Source organism: Lithobates pipiens, unplaced genomic scaffold (assembly GCF_037356315.1).
Source record: "Lithobates pipiens isolate NorthernLeopardFrog02 unplaced genomic scaffold, aLitPip1_a1.2 Scaffold_16, whole genome shotgun sequence".
Lineage (NCBI taxonomy): Eukaryota > Metazoa > Chordata > Amphibia > Anura > Ranidae > Lithobates > Lithobates pipiens.
The window spans coordinates 141,450,436-141,467,704 of record NW_027507748.1 but is presented as its reverse complement, the minus strand read 5'-3'; the positions used below and the strand labels follow the sequence as shown (position 1 = coordinate 141,467,704).

The window sequence follows — 17,269 nt, the reverse complement described above, 5'->3', positions numbered from 1 at the left end:
AGCCACAGCTGGGCGCCCACAGTTACAATGCTGGCGCAGCAGAGAGGAGGGGGAGACGAGTGGGGCTTCGTTCCCCCGCATCACTGGACCCTGGGACAGGCAAGTGCCCAATTATTAAAATCAGCAGCTGCAGTATTTGTAGCTGCTTTTTTTTTTTTTATGCAGAACACCAAAAAAAAGTGTCTTTTTTTTCAAAGAAGTTGCATTTGAAAGACCGCTGCGCAAATACAGTGTGACCTAAAATATTGCAGTGACCGTCATTTTATTCTCTAGGGTCTCTGATAAAAGAAATACTTATGTTTGGGGGTTCAAAGTAATTTTTAGCAAAAAAAAAACAAAAAAAAATGATTTAAACTTGTAAACACATGTCAGAAAAAGGCCTGATCTTCAAGTGGAAGCTGGTTGGTTTCTGTGTAGGGTTGCACAAGATTTTTTGCTTTCAAGTTTTGGTAAATCAACTCCACTATTTTATTTTTATTTTTTAAACATTTTTCACCAGTCATCAACATATTGACAAAAGAAAAATTCCAGTTAGTATAGGCCAATGCTTATTTAAAAAATGTCAAATCTGTTTTCATTATACTATCTGATGAGATGAGTTTTTGGTTGGGCTGTACTTGCGTAATCCTCCTGAAATAGTTAGATCTAAAAGGCTACTTTATGTCCGTTACTATGGCCACTTCTGTATTTTATTGCTGTAACCTATTTCAGTTTGGAAGTTTTTACTTCCCCCAGAGAGCAGCTCTGTATAATATGCCAATATTAGCCAACTGAAATTGTGCATATATGTTTGGGGTTGGAACTTCGTGCATATAACATGGTGTTCCCAGCAGTTGGTTACAATATATTTTGGTTTAAAGTAGCTTTTTACTTCTGAAAATTAAAAGGTCATTATACATTCTTGTAAATTAAATGTATGTAAAGAATCCACTGGTCCTGCCCACAGTAAGAGAATGCCATCAGTGTGACACAGGTATATCAACAAGACCCCTCATAAACATTCAATGGTCCCAACCCATTGCATACAACAATGTAAAGGTTGTCCCCATCATTATGCCCTGTAACTGGATGGTAGTGGGAACCATTTTTGCAACTGTAGAATTTTGTTTGTTTTTGCAATTTTTTTGTTCCTTTAGAAAGGATGCAATTCTTTTTGAAGGGGAATATTTTAATATAATATTTTTATCTCCAAAAAAGTGAATATTATCTTTCACATAGGAAGGGAGTTATTCCCCTTGGGTGATGCAGATAATCATTCACTATTCTACTTGCATTTTGGGTTGAAAAGTTGATACCCAAAATTATAGAACAACTCAGTGGGGCTGGGTCCTGTACATTTTTGTGTATTTTTTTTTTTTAAGACTATAAATGTTGCCATTGTTGGATTCTTAGAAACTCAAAGGGGTTTTTTTTTTTTTTTTTACACAAATGTCATTCAACTGCTTAATCAATAATGTGAAACAAATTTCTTTGCAAACTACTCACAATTGTGTACTAAACTTGCATGCCAATTCTTGTCCAATTCTTTCTGACATGTATGTAAATATTGTTCATAACTACTAGAGTTCCACCTTTTATTGGGTTGTTTAATGATTCAATTGTTCTTTTAAAAAAATGTAAGCGTCTGATAGTGTTTGGAAGCAAAGTTATGCGGAGAGGATTTGATATGCATCTTTTCAGTATCTTCAACTACAATTTGGACAAATAACTCAACACTAGAATTCATTTGTGTAGGAACGCTACACAATTTTTTTTTTTAAGTACTCGTGAAGAATTTCAGTAGGAGGCTGCTGCCCAATAGATCGTATTAGGGATAAGGGTTCCACACTTTCTGCTGGGAACTTGCTGTGGATCCATTTTGTATTAAAAAATATATATTTGTAACAGTTGTGGTATTTTTATGTGTTGCAGGAATTTCAGTCAGCAGCCTAAGTGACAACCTGTTTGTCCTCCATGTTAAATGTGAAGACAACAAACAAAAGGTACGGTCTTTGGTTCTCCTTTATTCCTGAAACTGTTATAATCCATGTTTATATATGTCTACATATACAAAAGCTATTCTTCTGGCAATGTTTACAGCTAAAAGAAAACTCAAACTGTTTTCTTAATTCATTGCAATTACTTGATTATCTGTATACTAGTGCGGTTATTTCAAATGTGAATAACTGAAAGCTGCTGTGTGTAATGCATCAATGTAGCGCCTACTGTGGGAGCTATTATATGTATTTCCACTTTTCAGACAAAATTAGTTAACGCCTACTTTATATGCGTTACATGTTCTCATCCACATAGTGTAACTTTAAACAGTTGAAATTGGCTGCCTAGCTTTTTTTACTATTACTCCTGAACTGAATTTTTTATTTTTTATTTTTGTGTGCGGAATGCAAAAAAATGCTGCCTTGTCCTGAGAAAAGCTAAGCTTTAGAATATAGGTTTTCTCATCCACATAGCATAACTTTAAACAGTTAAAATTGGCTGCTTAGCTTTTTTACTATTACTCCTAAACTGAATTTTTTTTTATTTATTTTTTTGTGGAATGCAAAAAAAATGCTGCCTTGTCCTGAGAAAAGCTAAGTTTTAGAAGCTAGGTTTCTCCATTGTATGTTAATGAGGGATAGCTCAGTGTGAGTCCTTAGTCTGTGTAGGTACAGGGGCACTGTGAGACTGTTCAGAATAGTCTGAGACCACCTCAGACTGCTAAAAGGTTCACATTTTTTAATGTAGGTATGTTATGTTAATTGGAATACATTACAAACATACAGTGGGGTTTTCACAAATTTGACTGCAAAAGTAGAAATACACTTTATAGAATCCCCATTTGTATATTGGAGACTGGTGGTTCTGTAGAGGTCTTTGAAGCAAAGCTGTCATAAGAGCTGTGCAAACTCATGGCGCTATATAAATCTTGTATGATATTAGAAATATGGGAGCTGACATTACGGACCTGAAAATACTAATTGCCAGACTGGCAGGTTGAGATTCCCCCCCATATAGTGTGACAGTTGGAAACTGTAGGGACTGGTCTTGTGCGGGAAAGATTGTCGGATCAGGTAAGTATATTTCCGCTGTCCTGTCCCCTAGAACAAAATGAGTTAACAGATGCAGGCACAGCCCCACTGCACGGGTAAAAAAATAAATAAAAAATTTGACTGGGGTTTTCATTTAATGCGGCCATACATGATCAAAATGTGACTGCTTCAGCAGGGACCAGCTGAACTCTGATCCATGTATGGGCACTCTGCTTGTATACAAATCAATCCACCAGTTAACTTGCTTACAACCAGCCTGTCTGTTTTTCTCATATGAGTACTGTATTTATCGGCGTTTAACACCCCAAGTTTAGGAGGGAAATTTAAGGAAAAAAAAACTTACATTTAAATGCCTATCAATGCAGCCTTATCAGTGTCCATCTGAAGCCTTGCCAGTGTCATTTGCAGCCTTGTCATGCAGCCTGTCCATCATTGCAGCCTTGTCATGCAGCCTGTCTGTCATTGCAGCCTTGTCATGCAGCCTGTCTGTCATTGCAGCTTTGTCATGCAGCCTGTCTGTCATTGCAGCTTTGTCATGCAGCCTGTCTGTCATTGCAGCCTTGTCATGCAGCCTGTCTGTCATTGCAGCCTTGTCATGCAGCCTGTCTGTCATTGCAGCCTTGTCATGCAGCCTGTCTATCATTGCAGCCTTGTCATGCAGCCTGTCTGTCATTGCAGCCTGTCTGTCATTGCAGCAAAAAAATGGCGCCGCCGAGATGTCCTGTGTATCTCGGCGCCCGGTAGTTCTCGGCGGCTCTTGGCCGCGTTTGGCCGTACTCGGCGGCTTTCGGCCGACAGCTTCCCAGAGCCCAAAAATCGTTCAGAAATCGTGGAGGATCGGCGTATAACACGCATCTGCGATTTTTCCCCTGATTTTAAGGGGAAAAAGTGCGTGTTATACGCCGATAAATACGGTAGTTCCGCCAGCTATTGCCAGCAACACTAATCATTGTGCTCTGCTGGCTAGTAACACAATAGCACTGCCTGAGGGATTCTCCCATCAATGCTGATTGTGTTGATAGGGAAATTAGCAATTTTACTTTCCTTCCACCTGTGGTGAAAAAAACAAAATTGCATAATCTATGGCCTGCCTTAAAACAAGTATGTAGAAAGCCCCTGGACCTGATGGCCTCACACTTCAATACTACAGGACACTTCTCCCGGTGCTGGGGGACCACCTAGTTAAATTACTTAACGGCCTTGCCAAGGGAGGGAAGTTACACACGACCACATTACAAGCCCAAATCTCCGTTATCCCTAAAGAAGGTAAAGACCCAACCAGCTGTGGCAGTTTTTGACCCATATCCCTACTCAACACAGATTTAAAACTGTTTACCAAAATCTTAGCCACCAGATTACAGTCCCACTTGCCCCGCTTAATACACTTAGATCAAGTGGGCTTCATCCCAACCAGGGAAGCAAGGGACAACACCACCAAAGTGCTGAACTTGCTTTACACAGCCACCCATACCAAAACGCCTAGCATCTTTATAAGTACCGATGCTGAAAAAGCGTTCGACCGAGTCAGTTGGGCCTTTATGTTCGTGACACTATGCCACATAGGTCTTGGTGGCAACATGTTAAATTGGATCTCGGCGACCTACGAGACACCGTCAGCCAGGGTGAGGGCAAACTGTGTGATTTCAGACCCCTTTCCGATCACTAATGGGACGAGACAGGGATGCCCACTATCCCCCCTTCTATTCGCCCTTACATTAGAGCCATTCCTGTGCCACGTTAGACTGAACCCCAACATCTCAGGCGTGCAGGTCAACCAAATCCAACATAAGGTGTCCGCCTACGCGGATGACCTTATATTCACACTCGCTACCCCCTCCATCTCACTCCCTAACCTCTTGCGGGAATTCGCGACATATGGAGCCCTCTCTAATCTAAAAATTAACTTTGCTAAATCAGAGGCGATGGGAGTAGGAATACCGCAAACACGACTTCTACATCTACAATCTAGCTTTAAATTGAAATGGACGACAACCGCCCTGAAATACCTAGGCACACACATCCCCAACACGCTCTCACGGCTCTATGAGCTCAACTTCCCGCCCCTTTTGAAAACAGTCAGAACATTGCTAAACAACTGGCACACGGGCCTACACTCCTGGATGGGCCTCTGCAATATATTAAAAATGACCATCCTCCCGAAATTCCTCTACCTCATGCAGGCGCTACCCATTCACATACCCGTGTCCTACTTTAAACAAGTACAATCCGCGTTCACAGAATTTGTGTGGGCCAAGAAAAGCCCACGACTTTCACATAAAATACTAGTTTTGCCTAAGCACCATGGAGGTCTCGCACTGCCTGACATCCGTACGTATTACCATGCGGTACACCTAGGAAGATTGATAGACTGGTGTCGCCACCGAGAGACCAAGCTATGGACACAACTGGAGCAAAATCAAAGTGAAGCTCCCCTTAACAGGGCCCCCTGGTGTTACTCTGCTCTCCCAGCGGACACCAAACAGCACCCATTGCTCGGTACTACATCGAGAGTTTGTGCCCGCCTCCTTTCTAAGCCGTTTATATCCTCCCCCAACTCCCCTTTACTCCCCATATTGGGGAACCCCGGCTTCACACCGGGCTTACGCGACCCGGTCTTCCGTAGACTGGGCGCCATGGGCCTACACCAAGCCTCCCACTTCTGTACTGGAGGACGTTGGTTCACCATAGCAGAATTATCTGACCCCGCAGGCCCATTCAGTTTGGACTTTTGAGAGCCCGCCAACTAGGCCACTTCCTCCACTCTCTGGGACCCCCTGGCGCAGAGGAACGCCCCCTCACAACATTAGAGGAACTATGCAACACTTCAGGACACATAACGCATACGCTCTCACAAGCCTACATGCTACTAAACGCACCCAAGTCAGATTACACGCCACCCGGCTTGCTTAAATGGGAACAAACACTAAATTGCCACTTCACCACAGCCCAAAAGCAACGTATACTTACATTTACCCACAAATCCTCGGTGTGTGCGAAAACCCAGGAGACCAACTATAAACTTTTGTCAAGATGGTACAGGACCCCAGCACTACTACACACATTTTTTCCAGCGTCGTCCGACCTCTGCTGGCGATGCCAAGCAGATGAGGGGACATTACTACACATTTTCTGGTCCTGCCCGGTTCTGAGCCACTTCTGGAAAAAGGTCAGCGAAGTGACCCAGAAATTCACAGACCGCCCCGATACCTGAGGACCCTGTGTACTTCCTCCTACACGCATCCAACACCCCACAGAAGGTATACAAAAAATCTGTAATTAGACACTTGCTGGACTCAGCCAAAGCCTGCATACCACTTCAATGGAAGTCTACTACCCCACCGACTATAGCCTCATGGATTTCTAGGGTAGAGGACATAAGACGCATGGAGGACCTTGTCCTCACGGCGCAACAGAGACAGGAAACATTTTCCAACACATGGCAGTTGTGGATCACTTTTATATACTCAGTGGAGGGCCAAGCTCTGAGGGAGACCACCGCAAACGCACAGGGCTGACCCCCCCCCCACACATACACAAATGTGAGTAGCATGTACACTTTCCGACACCCCATGTTCATGGGACCCCACCCATCCCCCCCTTCCCCCCCTTCCCCCCCTTCCCCACCTTTTTTCTTGCTTTGTCTTACTGTTCTTTCTAACCACGCTCTCCCCCTCATGCTGGAGGATTCCCTCCGATGGGGGTAGGGAGGGCAGATAAAATGGAAAGTTGGGACCGGGCACACATGCGTACGGGCGCCCTCTCCGTGAGGGGAGTACGCCCGTGGGTATAGACACACATTGGACGAAGAACGAGCAGAACATGCAAACACCAGACCTAGGATAAGAGTTGCGCGGATCAAGGAATATTTGAGTCCGCCTTATAACAAGTTGATGGAAGGCTACGACTACAATTATGTATGTTTTGTCATAAGGCGATTTGTTGGACTTTACACTTATCACATATTGCTCCCTTATTCTACTTTGTCATATCTGGTTTTTGTTTTGTATTGTTTTTTTTTTCCTTTCTCTCGTATGTTCTTCCTTGCTCTCGTTGTCTGCCTCATGTGATACCATGTAACCTGCCGGGTCGATTGGGCCCTGTCCCTGTTATAAATAATTAAAAAAAAAAAAAAAAAAGTATGTAGAACAAAAGGGTCAGAAAACCTTATCTGCATACCTCTTCCAGGACAGGGACTTCATGTTGATAAGAATATCACCATGACAGATATGCAAATGCAAGAAGGAGAGGAGAGCTATGGCAGTGTGTTATTTTTGTATGTGCACCTAATGCAGCAAGCAGTGTCCAGCAGTTCAAATATGCAGACTTGGATGGCTGTATTACAATCCTTATGGTAATGTGTAGTACATACAGCCCAGCAGGCTGAAGGAAACAAAACAAAGAACTTGCTGTATTAACTATCCAATGTTAGTACAGAGCTGCTGTTCTGACAGGCTCCTTAAAGAAAAAAAAATTGGTAAATGCATATTTTTTACCTGCAAAAAAAGTGGTGTTTATTTAAAAGGAAAAAAAGGTGAACTTATCCTGTAAGGCCTGGTTTATACTTTACAGTCTGCAGTTCACACTTCAGACAGCAATAGAGAGCCTGTGAAGAGGCATTTTTTGACCCCTTAATTACCAGACAACCATGCGCATTATGGGGTTGGTCCAGTGCAGCACCATTCATTTGAATGTGGTGGGCTCTAGTGTACTGCTGTGGCCATGTACCAAAGCATTGTGCTATAGTATGTGTGCACCTCCAGCTGCTGACTCAGCAGCAATGGGCCAGAAAAAACATGGCCCAACTGCAAAGTTTTCCCACCCCTCAATCACAATTGTATACAAGGGCTAAGAGTAAGAGTGGAACCACAAGCCTACATGGTTTGCTACATCCCTTCATACACGTATATGTCAGAGTAAACCTGACTGGTGGAGTTGCTGTTTGGGTCCCATTTGAGCTTTAGGCTCAACTAAATCCTAAACTGCTGTATTTATAGCAATTACATTATTACTATTATTATATAGGATTTATATAGCGTCAACAGTTTACGCAGCGCTTTACAATATAAAGGGAGACAGTACAGTTACAATAAAATAAAATACAAGAGGGTTAATAGGGCCCTGCTCATAAGAGCTTCCAGTCTGAGGGTGGGGCAAATGGTACAAAAGGTTATAACTGTGGTGGACTTTGAGGATATGCCTTTACTGCAGGGCTCAAGTCCTGCGGGAACGCATGGGAACTGAGTTTCTGTACTTTTTCCACAACAGGAACTCGTTTCCCGTTAGCAGCCATGTCCTGCAAGACTTTGAAGTATGCGAGCTGTGTGGCAGGTGCTACACCAGCAGCTGCCGACACAGCTCGCAATAGTAAGTGCCGCACACCTGACTAATCAGGCATTGACAGTAGGGGGCCCCATGACAGCTTCCGCTTCGATCTACCTGTCAATCACAGCTAGCTGATGGGTAGATCAGGTCCCTGCTGCTAAGAGATTGTATTTAGTCAAACCTCTTGTGATGCGCTCCTCCCTGTTGGCCCCTCCTGATTTTCTGTCTCCTCATCTCCCCCCCCCCCCCCAGTCTCCTGCATACTTGCTCTGTGTGTCCCGCTGAATTCCCCCCCCCCCCCCCCCTCTATCTTCTGTGTCATATGATGAGAGAACCCAGAGGAGGAGCACAGCTATTCTGCTCACAGGACATGTAGGGAGAGAGGTGAGCTGAGGGAGGAACATCAGTTTGGGTGGTAAGCTGAGCACAATACCTGGCAATGTTTAATGCCAGGACGGAAGTTTATGTGGAAACGTGAAGGGTTGGAATAGCAGCGAGTGTGTGTTGGAGCCCTGCAGAGTTTGCAGCCCCTCAAGCTAACATACATTTCCTAAGCAGGAACACATCACTATCTCCCCAAGCATTCTGTCCAGATAATGTGCAGTTAATTTCTGACCTTTCCGTTTACCCTGTGTTATCCAAACTCTGTTCAATGAAAAGTGTAAACTTGCCACATAAACACTCTATATACAAAATAAAATTCCCCAATAAAGATCAGAACATGATGTTCACATTTGCATAGAAGCACTATTGAATGAATGAATGCTGATTATTCAGAGAATTACCGTATTTATGTTTATTGAGGATTGTTTTTTTTTTTTTTTGTTTTTTTATGTACTAACAGTTAAGCTTCATACACACAATACGAAAATTGGATGAAAAATACCACTTTTTTCAAGTGTTTGTGCATATGAGTGTATCATATTTTATTTTTATTTTTTTGGTGGGGGAGTGGATCTTGGGTGGGATTTCCCACACCTTTTTCCCCAGGACTTGACCCCTGCTTTACTGTATACACTAACTTCTATATATGGAATGACGCTCACTATTATTCATACAAGAAAGATAATCATGAGCATAAGGCTTTTCTTCAATATTCCAGTTGACTCCTCTAGAGCTTGCTATGTAATGCAACTAAACTTGTGCATCTGCATTGTCTCATCATAACTTTTGTTTTCAGGGAGATGCAATTCTGCAGAGCGATCATGTGATTGAAACACTGACAAAAGTTGCCATAACTGCTGAGAAAATCAATAATATCAACATTAATCAGGGCAGGTATGTGTAGATGACATTTTCTTACATTGTTACCAACATAAAATACATTCATAAATAAAATTTTCATTTTTTTTTCGATATTTAGTGGGTGCTGCTCTGTGCACACTTTTTTACATTAAGCACAAAATAATATTTTTGTAAAGATGTTCTGTAACTGCAGTTAGATGGAGACTTGCCCTATGGTCAAGTGAGCACAAAGGATCTAGTGCCACCAACACATGATACTGGATGGGCCACAGATGCAAGGATCCAAGATGATCACTTGCTAGTACCATACAGATAGTCTGCTGTTTTAACCACTACACAATTTGCTAAAAAAAAAATATTGCACTAAAAGCGCCCATATTAGGTAAGTTGGGTAGTATCGCTGATTAGGGGGGAAAAAAACACAACAATGGGACCTTGATTTGAGGTAGAGCACATTAAACATTACATTTTATTAAAATCTTCAATTTTTTTTAATTTTTTACAAAACAATTTAATATAAAAAAAGCGTATCAGCTTAATGGCTGATACTATATAGTCACACTGTATTGTACACAGTTATCCTGAAAGATGGGAAAGCTTTAAGGTATTTAAAAAAAATAAAAATAATTCAACTTCATTTTATCAGTATGAATATTATGGATATTTATGTGCCTTTGCAGCCATCAAGAGATCAAACCTTATTCTGTAGCCTGCGATGCATCTTTCTTAGACCTCTTTCACACTGGGGCCACGGCTGCATGGTGCGGCACTTTAGCGCTGTTTAAACGGCGCATTTTGGCAGCTAGCGGGGCACTTTTAACCCCAAAGAAGGGGTTAAAAAGGCCTGTGTTGCAGCACTTCCAAAGCGCTGCCCATTCATTTAATGGGCAGGGTGTTTTGGGAATGTATACAGCACTCCCAAACTGCCCCAAAGTTGCTGCTTGCAGTACTTTCCCTAACATCCAACAAGTGCACTGCTCCAGTGTGAAAAGACACATTGAAATTAATGGGCGGTTTTCAGGCACTATTTAGAGGCTGTTTCTAGTGCTAAAATGCCTGAAGACAGCCCCTCTGTGTGACAGGGGTCTAATAGCTGCTGTGCTGACAATATTACTGAATAAGTCAGATAAGACCCTTCTTCACTACTAGCAAAAAGGTTTTTTCTTAAAGGGACTGTGTAGTGGTTTTGTGCGCATTTTGTTTTCATGTATATTTTGGTGAGGTCTAAAAGAAATTGGATTTTTAAATGATATATGTATATATTTAGTCAGATAAATATGAAATATTGCATATTAACATAATGCAGCCTGTACAGGCAACAGATGGAGCCTTAGTTGTCTTTTCACACAGCTATTCTAGATTTCAGCTGTGCTAAAAAAGCCTGCTTTGTGTAACACTGGAATGGGTCATCATAGTAGACACTCTGCTTATCAGAGGGCTCAGTAGGTTTTAACCATGCAAAGGGAAATTGTAAAGTAAGCTAATCTCCTGTTCTGTTTTAGCAAACTCCTTATGCTTTGGGAAAACCCTTTTAGTCTACTTGTAAAATATGTGTAGGCTGACATTACTGCTCTCAATCACTCTAGCTAGAAATGTCTTAAATCCTGATCTGTATGCTTGTTACAAGGTGGTGAGTCTGAAAATATTGACACAATAAACTATTATTGTCAATGGCAGCTAACCTGTTGCTCACAGTACAGGTTTTCTTAAAATGGGTGAACAGTTAAAGAAAGAATGCTAGGCTTTCCTAATAAAAGTACGGACTTACTTTACAAATGCTAGTTGCTTGTTTGCTGATCTCTATCTTCTATACTTGGATCTAAACAAGTGTACAGGTAAGGTCTTTATTCTCTTCTGCCCATAGTCAACGCAACAGCTGGGCAACTAGCATTTTCAGGAGGAGTTTGGTAATGGTAACACTCATAAAGGAAACCTTCCGTGAGAAAAATATCCTATTTTTCTCTGTAATTTTATACAGTATTCCAGACCACTTTTTAAAATGAAAATCATTTATATTCACAGCAAAGTACAACACAGTAGAGATCTCACTTGTTATCTTTTATTAAACTTTTTTTTGACATCTCACTTAACTAATGTTTCCCCACTCAGCATCAAGTTTACAGTTGGTCCAGGTAAAGAAGGAATCATTGACTTTACTGCGGGCTCTGAGTTACTAATAGCCAAAGCAAAAAATGGACACTTGTCTGTGGTAAGGATTTTTTTTCATTGTATGCTTGATCTATACATTTGCTTTCCTTAGGTGGTTGTAAACATCCTGGATTTTAAGTGGTTAAAACAAGCTTATAGCTGCAGCATTATCACTTTTACAAGCGTGAGAAGGGCTTTCTAGTCCCTTGTGATAGCACTAAAGTTAAATGAAAAAATAAAGTTTAAAACCACAATTGCATACATGTGAGTGCGGACATTTGTGTATGTAAACAGCAATTGCACCACACTTGGGGTATCGCCGCAGAGTGAGAGCAATAATCCTTGAGCCATAATTCAAGGTTAACTCTACATTGATAGCCTGTAAACGTTTTAAAAGTGCCACCTATGAAAATATATTGGGTACTGTAGTAACTTGCCCATACTGAATTTTATCAGTCATATTGCAGGCAAATATTACAGTATAGCCAAACTCTTTTTGTCACTTTTAAAGTCATTTTGTTTTGTCTAAGTCAACTACTACCTTTGCTAACAGATGCGTATGTTAAAGTTACAGAAAGCTGGAGTTGGACTTTAATGTAGGCACTGACAGACTTGGTGAATGTATGTTCTTTCATCTGTTCAGGGAATTACTGCCACTCCAAGAGCTCTTTTACATTAAATAGTTTGTCTTTAACAATTGTTACCTGAACCTGGTTTTATCCACTTTTATATATCATATTTATATATCATATTTATATAAAGAGCTAGCTGTGCTTGTACCACATTGATCTGACTTGGCTCTTGTTACATCTGAGCCAAGTCTACCCTGGTATTCTTGTAGAGCGATATCTCTTTTGTTTCAGGCAGAAGAATTGTACAAATGTATTTGATGACAGTGCCCCCTTGTGATTTGCAGGAAAAAAAAAAAAAATGAAAGTGTAGTCCATTCTCTATTGAACAGCCTTGAAGTAACCTAATAAGCAAATTAGGTAGTTGATAACATTGCATATGATTTACTCAACTGTGGCACATACCCTCAGTGTAGAAACATAAAGGAGTCTTGAATATAGAGTTTGAAGTTTGTTGTTCTTTATATGCATATCTAATACATTTTATTACTGATGTGCAGCACTCTAGACTACATTGACTGTATATCAAGTTTGTATTGCTTGCATTACTTATGTATGTTTTTTTATTTAAAGGTTGCTCCTCGTCTGAATTCACGATGACCACTGCAGTCTGTTAGGAATCTGATATACAACCAAACTGACAGCTTCACATACATCCATTTCTTCCACTTGTTGGACAATACCTCCTTTTAATACTTCTTGACTCTGCTTTTATATTTTATAGTTACCAAAGACCTGCGCTGCTTATGAGAAAAAGAGGAAAGAAATTATTTTATATATTTGTGAAATTCAGATATTTTATTTTTAACTTGCTTTTGCACAGGCTCCCCCACTAGTGACTTTCTGTATTGCACATTTCATTGGCACATGGCATATAGACGTTGCCTGGCAGATATGGTGGCTAACGTAGCTTGCCTGTGTACACAAGCAAAATTAGAGTGGCATACTAGGAATCTTTACTCTATTTTGCTGTTTCTGCCATAGAGGCCTTTACCACTTTGCTGACCTTAGCGTATAATGAAGGGTATAAATCCGATTTCAGATAAACCTGGTCTGCGCTAGAAAACAAACACATCTATTTATGCAATCTTTTTTCTAGAATTAGAAGGAAGGTTTATTTTTATTTTTATTATCTTCTAAAAGATGTTGTGCAAATATATGCCTTACCTTGTCATTGTACAATTTTCAAAAAGCCATATGTACATGAGTTGATAGAGGATTTTGTAGTACTTTATAGAAGTTAAGAGCAATTGGGGTTTATTTATGCAGGAGATATTTCTCTAAAGAAGGGGGAAACTTGCCCACAATGACTAGTCAGATGTGATTTTATTCAAGTTATCTGGTCTCCACGGACAATTGGTGGAGAACCCATTTTTATCCACTGGCCCCAGTGTGGAGCAATATTGACTTTGCACTACAGACCTCCTGTGTGAAGGTTTCTGATGGAAGAACTGGTGTTGCCCTTAGCAGCCAGTTAGATTCTGCTTTTCATGTACTAGAAACATAAGAGGATGATGTGACTGGCTGATATGAGTAGAACGGTTCTCCCTAGATGGTGCAAGGCCATTATCTGACATTGCAATAACTCATATTTGTGTAAGAAATGTTCAGATGTGCAATATATAAATATATTGTGTAGAGCACCTTAACTAACATTTTGTTACAATTAAAGAACCCTAACCTGCTCTCACATTTAATTTTTCTCGCTCACCAGCTGTATGTTTATACCACCAGCAATCACTACATTAAGTTACAGATGTTTAGCTTCCCCTTTATATATCATTAGATTCTCCTATTGGGCAGATTAAACGGTTTGTTACTGACTAATACGTCAGTGTGTGTTGTCTTTTGTAACCGTGTAAAAGTACGATTTGGCTTATAAATATTAGAGGCAGCCATTTTGTGTGGAGTCTGGTGATACTTATAGGCTGTGCTTTCTAGGAACCAGTGATGTCATAGAGACAGGAGGTCCTGCTTCCACTTTGTGTGAGAGGTAAAATTTGAAAATTTTCAGGCATTTGCTAAAGCAAGGAAGCAAAGTTTGTATTTTCTGTATAGTTTCTATTATATGCAATAAAGGGACCGTGCGTATATATATATGTTTTTAATGCTAGTATGTGCTAAAAGTACTTTGTCTTAAACTGCTTTGATCAGCAGGATGCAGCAAGTGCATTTGGCTTTTTAGATGTTCATAATCCTGCTAATGGCATTCAGAGGTTCAGAGGCGTTTGTTAGTTTGTCTTGTGATGCATTGACCAACAGAATTTCTATTTTTCTATAGCTGCTTGCTTTCAAGTACACCTTGTTTTCTTGTACTAAAAAAAAAACTTGACAACCAAAGTACATCTACAATGTACGGCAGTGCTCACATCTCCTAAATCTGTAATATTGCCTAAATGGCTTGTTTTAACAATATTTTAGCAACTTGTTAACAATTCCTTTTTTATTTCCCTACACTACAGATGGAGTGGTGCTTTTTATTTTTCTCAGAGATTTACTTTTAAAATGTTTTATTGAAACTGCATTTGTCATCTGACAAAGCGGAAACCATTTTGGCCATATAGTTTGTCAGTTTTTCCTGTAGACCTAAATGTTTTGTGTTCCTTGCCTTATATTCACTGGTTCCTGGTAAACCCTAAGAATGACTTCCAATCAGAAATGACTGCTTTTGTTGTCTCGTGATGCGTGTACAGTTTACATGAGTTGATCACCACCCTGCCCTTATGCCTTGTCAGGTGTACGAGTAAGAGGAAAATGCTTTAACATCAGTGATTGCATTTGTGCCTTTCCACCAATAAATCTGCTGTTATTAAACTTGTGTCATTTTACTTTCTCTGCCTTGCAGTATAACGCTGCTAAATACATGGATTTCATTGTATGGGATTTTACCATGTTCACATTAAAATAGTATGAACAGAAAATGTATACAATGTTTTGGTGAATTAAGTTACAGTGGTGCTAACTTACTTTTTCGGTACCAGTTTTCGAGTCTTCTGATGAAAAAAACAGATTTACCAACCTGCATTATATGAACAGCAAATAATTCATATTGCACTTCCCTGCAGGTTATTTGCTAATCACGGTAGTTACTACTGTTCAACATCATAAAACAAATTATCATTCCCCAGGATGCTAGAGGAGGTACTTTGCTCCAGCATGGCTACTCATGAATTGATATCCCCAATATCATGTAACTGGACGTATTTATTGGGATGTATTAACTCAGGACTAGCTTCTCTAACCCTTTTCCTACCTCATCTTATAACACTAACATATTGGGTATATTCCCCTTTTAGTGTTCTCCTAAAGCCTCATTCCTCCTTAAGGTGAACTCTTCCTACTCTATGCCCTGTTCTGTAACATCAAAGCAAATTTCTCTCCCTTGTCTTGCTGTAATATATTTATTGGCCAGTGCCTCTTTTTTTAACAAATGTTTATTGTAGAACAAATCAGCTTTACAATGTCACAATCAGTACACCCATAAATGCATAAAGAGTAGGAGAAAGTCTGTATCAATCTAGGGATCTAATACCCAATCCGGTGGAAAACATTCTAGATATTTATCAAACTACTTCTAACCTCAACCAGGGTTCTCCACCAGCATCATCTTCCCACATGCTATTCTCTTACATACAGCCTACACAACTTAGAGGTGTGATATTTCTGGGAGGGACAGGTGGGCTAGTGCCTCTTTTGTGCTATTAGAATCCCTCTTTGTTCTTCCAGGGGGCACCCTGTATCTTAATTGCAAGGCTGCCTGGTCTTCAGAGTTACTTTTATTAAGGGATAAATTCAACTTTTGAAAAAATATTTATATATATTTTGCTGGTAAAGAAATGTACATATTTTTTATAAGAAGCCTGCGGTGCATTGCAACTCAACTGGCTGTGTCCAATCACACACGGAGAACTCTCAGAACTCTGTGTGCATAGGAAAAGCGTTCTCTGTTTCTTCTCCCTGTAAGCATGGGAAAGAAAAGCCAGATAGTAAAGTAAAAGCAGCACACATTGCACATTGTTAGGCACACAGTTAACCCCTTGGTTGCCCCTAGATGTTAACCTCTTCCCAGCCAGTGTCACTAGTACCGTATTATCACTGTATTAGTGGCACTAGTGACCCTTCCAGATAGTATCTGTAAGCGACAGATTTACTGCCACCCGATTGCAATCCCACTAAGCTGCTCAACACCGCCAACACAGTATAGCAGCTATAGCTATGTAAAATTCCAGTATATATATCATACTTGGTAGACGCTATAACACTTGCACAAGCCAATTAATATACACTTATTGCAGTGGTTCTCAACCTGGGGGTTGAATGACGATTTGCCAGGGGTCACCGAATCCTGGGCTTGCCCGCCTTTTCGCAGCCTGTGGCTGCCCAGCTGTGCTGTTTCTGGAGTCCATGGCCGCCCATTCAGCCTCTTTGCAGCTGCCCATTCAGTTCACGGCATGGCTGGGGGCAGAGACTAGAGGTCAGCTGACAGGTGAGGAATGTGAAGCTGGAGGAGACCCTGATTTCGACATAGGTGTCACTGCTACGATAAACCACTCAGTGAAGCCAGAGACACAGTGGGTAACACTACCTGTGATTATAGTTGCTATTATCCCCACTGCAGTTCTCAGATCAGCACTGCCACTCATCCCAACTTCCCACCAGCACTGCCACTCATCCCATTCCACCAAGGAGTAAGAGAAGGAATACAAATAAGGAATACATGGAAGGGGGAGAAACAAAGAAAAGAAGAGAACGAATCAGTGAAAAAACAAGAGAGACCGCTGTAGAGAGAAATGAGGGGGAAAAAATAGAAATTTGCATAGAGGGAGCTAAAATGGAAAGAAAGGAGAACAAAGAGTTGTGCAAACCACTTGTGGCTTCCTAAAATGTACCATAAGT

At 40.7% G+C, this 17,269-nt stretch overlaps 1 protein-coding gene across 6 annotated transcripts in view; it reads left to right on the top strand.

The window, feature by feature from the left end:
* The window catches only part of MYO1C (myosin IC), a 352,367-nt gene extending 337,180 nt beyond the window's left edge, over positions 1 to 15,187 (top strand). For all 6 annotated transcript variants that reach the window (XM_077480547.1, XM_077480549.1, XM_077480545.1 and 3 more), the window contains exons 29-32: positions 1,912 to 1,982; positions 9,532 to 9,629; positions 11,706 to 11,805; positions 12,947 to 15,187. In XM_077480547.1, coding sequence (XP_077336673.1) covers positions 1,912 to 1,982; positions 9,532 to 9,629; positions 11,706 to 11,805; positions 12,947 to 12,973 — 296 coding nt within the window. In that variant the 3' untranslated portion in view covers positions 12,974 to 15,187. The remainder of the gene's footprint in view (positions 1 to 1,911; positions 1,983 to 9,531; positions 9,630 to 11,705; positions 11,806 to 12,946) is intronic.
* Positions 15,188 to 17,269: the final 2,082 nt, after the last annotated feature.